General features: G+C 59.4%; 1 protein-coding gene across 1 annotated transcript in view; it reads right to left on the bottom strand.

Annotated features, from left to right (window-relative positions):
* TMC6 (transmembrane channel like 6) overlaps positions 1-4379 on the bottom strand; it is an 18144-nt gene that overhangs the window by 10188 nt on the left and 3577 nt on the right. Inside the window, exons 5-9 of the mRNA XM_023511202.1 lie at positions 3588-3693; positions 3339-3435; positions 2882-3142; positions 2327-2517; positions 1044-1262 (exon numbers count right to left, since the gene is read on the bottom strand). Coding sequence (XP_023366970.1) covers positions 1044-1262; positions 2327-2517; positions 2882-3142; positions 3339-3435; positions 3588-3693 — 874 coding nt within the window. The remainder of the gene's footprint in view (positions 1-1043; positions 1263-2326; positions 2518-2881; positions 3143-3338; positions 3436-3587; positions 3694-4379) is intronic.

Genomic DNA, 4379 nt, shown 5'->3' with positions numbered 1-4379 from the left:
TTTTTTTTTTTTTTTTTAGACAGAGTCTCACGTTGTCACCCTGGGTAGAGTGCTGTGGCATCATAGGCTACAGCAACCGTGAACTCTTTGGCTCAAAACTTCCTCTTGCCTCAGCCTCCCAGGTACCTGGGACTTAGGTGCCCACCACAACACCCAGTTAGTTTTAGAGACAGGGTCTCGCTCTTGCTCAGGCTGATCTGGAACTCCTGAGCTAAAGCAATCCAACTACCTCAGCCTCCCAGAGTGCTAGGATTACAGGCCGGAGCCACCATGCCCAGACTCACACCAGCAGGACTGAAGGGACCCAGGGTCAAGGGTCAATAGCCCTTCCTGCTCCAGGCCCCTCCGGGCAGAGGAAGACATGGCACTGCCTGCAGGGCCCCTACCTGGGCTCAGCTCACCCCAAGGCTTATCCCACAGCTCCACCCCAGCCACCCCAGCCCCTGGAAGCCTCCAGAGCTACCCTGCCGAATATCCTTGCCCTGTTCCCAGTGGACGTGTGGGGTGCCTATAGTGACCCTGAGGCATGGAGGGCACCTGTCCCCACAGAACTCCCTGGGGACAGTGAAAAAGCCTGTGACCCGGGCCATAGATCTGAGATCCTCACAGCAGGAAACTTCAGAAAGGCAGAGAAGCTTCCCTGCGGCCTAGCTCTGCTGCCACCTGACCCTATGTGTGACTTCCATGCCTTGGTTTCCTCCCTGTGGCGCAGGGAACACAACAGTCCTTCACTAGTGGGCTACTGTCGCCATTAACTGAGCTAATGCCAGCAGGAGCTTGAGGGGCTCCGGCAGGACACATGGGCTCCCAGGTCCTGTTCACACAGGTACTGAAACCTTCTGTGTGCAGTCTCCCTTTCTGCTGGCCCTAGGTGTCCCCTGGGCTGTGGCGCTGACACCCGCTAGCAGACAGAGGCAGCCCCAAACTGAGGGGCATATACAGGAGGGAAGACCTGGCCCCACCTGACCCTGTTAGCGGGAACCCCACCCCCACCCCATTGCCTGAGGTCAGCTACCGCACGGACAGCCCTCCCTCCAGACCACTGTCTGGCCATGTGGCCTGGGGGCTCCCAATCTGGGGTCCCAGATGGCACAGCCCAGGTTCCCCAGGTGCTCACCTTCAGCCGGGTACGGATGTTCCCGTGTTGGAGGCGCACAGCCCGTTTCTGAGTCACCTTGTAGTCCCAGGAGCAGAAAACAGTGAGGGCATGGACGCCAGAGGTGCTGCCCACCCGGTAGCTCTCCCCAAATGCGTGGGCCATGCTGGGGAGCAGAGACAGGTAAGGTGGATGAGGGGTACGGAGGCCGGGGTGGGGGGAGAGGCAGACAGGATACCCTACAGCTAAAACCCTCCATCCCTCAGGAGCCCTCTGAGAGCAGGACTGTGCCCCACCGCTGGTCTAGCCTCCTGGTATATGCCACCAGCCACTCTACCCCAGCACTGTCCAGTAGGGTACCCACCAGCCATACATGCCTAGGAGCGGGAGGAGGGCTGCTGCCCCAAGACAAGGTACAGAAAGCTCAGGGCTCACTTCAGAATGACCAGAATGCCCTCCCCTGCTTCTTTCCCTCCCATTCTTACTTAGCCTTCCCATCTCAGGGCAAGTGCCACCTCCCCTGGAAAGCCAGCCTGACTCCTTTCCCTAGTGTTCCCCTAACACTTGGGTAAACACCTCCAAGGTTCCTGAATGGTCCCAGCCCATTCACTGGGCTTATGTCTTCCAGAGACACAAGCCCCTCTAGGGCAGGATGCCATGCTTGGTTTGCCTTCCTGCCCTGAGTTAAGCACAGGGAATGTGTGTGGAGTGGATGTGTGAGTGGGTGGATGAATGGACAGATGGATGTGGGTAGATGGATAGGTAGATACACAAGTACATGGATGGGTGGACAGATGGATGAGCAAATGGATGGGTGGGTGAGTGGATAGATGCTTGGATGGATGGATGGATGGATGGATGGATGGATAAATAGGTAAATAGGTAGATGGATGAATGAATGGATGAGTGGGTGGATGAGTGAGTGAATGGATGGATGGGTGGATAGACAGGTAGATGGATGGGTGAATGGATAGATGCACAGATGGAGGAGTGGATGACAAACAGATGGATCGATGGATGAATGGGTGAGTGGATGCATGAGTGGCTGAGTAGACGGATGGGTAGAGGAGAGACAGGTAGATGAGTAGGGGGGTGGGCAGGTGGCTGCATAGACGGATAGAAGGAAGGCAAAAAGTAAATGAAGGAAAGAAGGATCAGTGGATGGGTCAAAGGATGGAAGAATGCATCAGTGGTGCCCAGAGCCAGCTTCGTAAGTTAGAGGACCGTTACCTGTACACCAGGGTGATGCAGGTGACGAAGAAGGCCACCCCCAGAGTGAAGAGGTAGGCCAGGGGCATGTGGTAGGACAGGCCACCTGCCCTGGGTCTGCACGGGCCACCTTCCAGGGGGTGGTCGCATGGCCAGCCCACCGTGGCATTACTGTAGTAGCCATAGTACATGACGGTGTTGGTGAAGCAGCCCTGCAAGGAACACCCAGCCAAGTTAGGGACTCGCCAACCCTCACCCACCCTCGGGCCTTGAGAGGCAGAAGAAGGCCAGCCTGGAGAACGGCCCAGGTAGGGGCTGCAAGGAAAACTAATGGGCCAAAACAGCCGTCCTGGGACCCCCAACCCCACAGGGACCAGGACATAGTGGACACCAAGAAGGAGCTAAGAGAGGAGGAGGGAAGCAGGCTATGGCCACCTAGAGTCACAGCATGGGGTAGAGATGAGGACAGGGTCCCTGGGGAAGCTGGGACAAGATGGGGGGATGGTGCCAAGGTGGCAACTGAAGACAGGCACCCATGCCTGGTACAGATGCCCCATCCCATGCGGGCCCCCTCACCGCGCCTGTGAGAAGCTCCAGGCCTGTGCAGGCAGGGCCGGAACCAGGACCGGGGTCCGGTGGGAAGGCAGCCTGCACGCCCACCACAAAGGCCAGCAGGGGCAGCAGCAGGAGGCCATTGAAGGCCACCAGGGTCTTGAGGAAGAGGAAGTAGGAGAGCACGCTGGATCCAAACTGGCCCCCAATGCGCTTCAGGGTGTAGTGCCAAGGGGTCAGGGCCTGCAGGCCCGACAGCAGCGTGAGCCCCAGGCTGCGTGAGGTCTGTGGGGAGAGCACCAGGAAGGTCTGAGGGCAAAGCTAACAGGGGAGCCCTCCTGCCCCAGGCTCAGGCTGCAGACAGATAGCAGAGGCCCAGAGGAAGGCAGGGGGCAGCAGGAGAAAGGGTGGCCACCCCCTACCAGCTGCCCTAGCCCTCTGTGCCAGAGGAGAGGCTTGGCGGCCCAGTATGAGGCCCTACCAGGATGCAGGCATATCCAAGCCGGCTACAGCAGGAGAAGACCCCAACACGGCTGGACTGGCCCTTCCACTTCCTATGGGAGGTCTGGCTCTTCTCCCTGGGGACAGAAGGAACCCTCAGTGCCTGGACTGAGGAGGTGCCCAACTCCCTCCTGGGGCCACCCACCCACAGGCTCAGGGCCCTCCTCCCTGACTACCTGGCCCAGCCGAGGAATTTGGTCTCAGCCCCCATGAGCCAGTGGACACTCACCTCAGGCTGCGCTTCTCTGCCAGGCTCAAGGGCATTCCCCGGAGCATGTGGTCACGCTGGGCGGCTGACAGGCCCTGAAGCTCCTTCACAAGAAGGTTCTGCTTCTCTGCAAAGAGGAAGAAGGAAGCCCTGCCCACCTTGCAGCACCCCACCTCCTGCCACAGCCGGGAACCCTGGACAGGTCCGTCTGCCCCACAGCACCATGCTTGGCTCTCCCCTGCTCCCCAGCCTCTCCTACATGTTCCTCTGTCCACCCTCCGACCAGGCCAGCTAGAGCCCCAGTGGCTCCTCTCTGCCTACACAGTGAAGCCAGAATCCAGCCAGGAGACAGGGGCCCAGCCTGCCAGGCAGTTCACCCTCACCTTCCCACTGGGCCCTGGAGTCCTGCAGTCCCTTCTCCCACCTCCACCACATCCCCAGCAGTGCTCAGCCCTCGAGGGGTGAGTGGGGAAGGGCGGCTGGCCTTGTGCTCCCTGCCCCCACACTGGGCTGCCCCCATCCACACCCTCTTTCTCTCTGGAGGCCCAACCGGGGCCCACTAGGACTTCAGCATTAGGTCCCAGGACCCAGAGGAGTCTCCCCCACCTCAGAAGCATCAGCACCAGTGTGACTGCAGGCCTCCTTCCACCTTCACAACCAGCCAGCAGCAGGTAGGTGCTACTTTAGCCCCAAGATTACAGTTAAGACATGACCCCTGGCCTGAGTCACAGAGCAAATGGTGAAACAGGAACATCTGTCTGAACCCTGAGCCCACAGCACTCTGCCCTCATCCATCACCCCCAGAAAGTGCCC

Source organism: Otolemur garnettii, unplaced genomic scaffold, assembly GCF_000181295.1.
Source record: "Otolemur garnettii isolate 467f Iridium unplaced genomic scaffold, OtoGar3 scaffold00018, whole genome shotgun sequence".
Lineage (NCBI taxonomy): Eukaryota > Metazoa > Chordata > Mammalia > Primates > Galagidae > Otolemur > Otolemur garnettii.
This window is presented reverse-complemented; position numbering and strand designations above follow the sequence as displayed.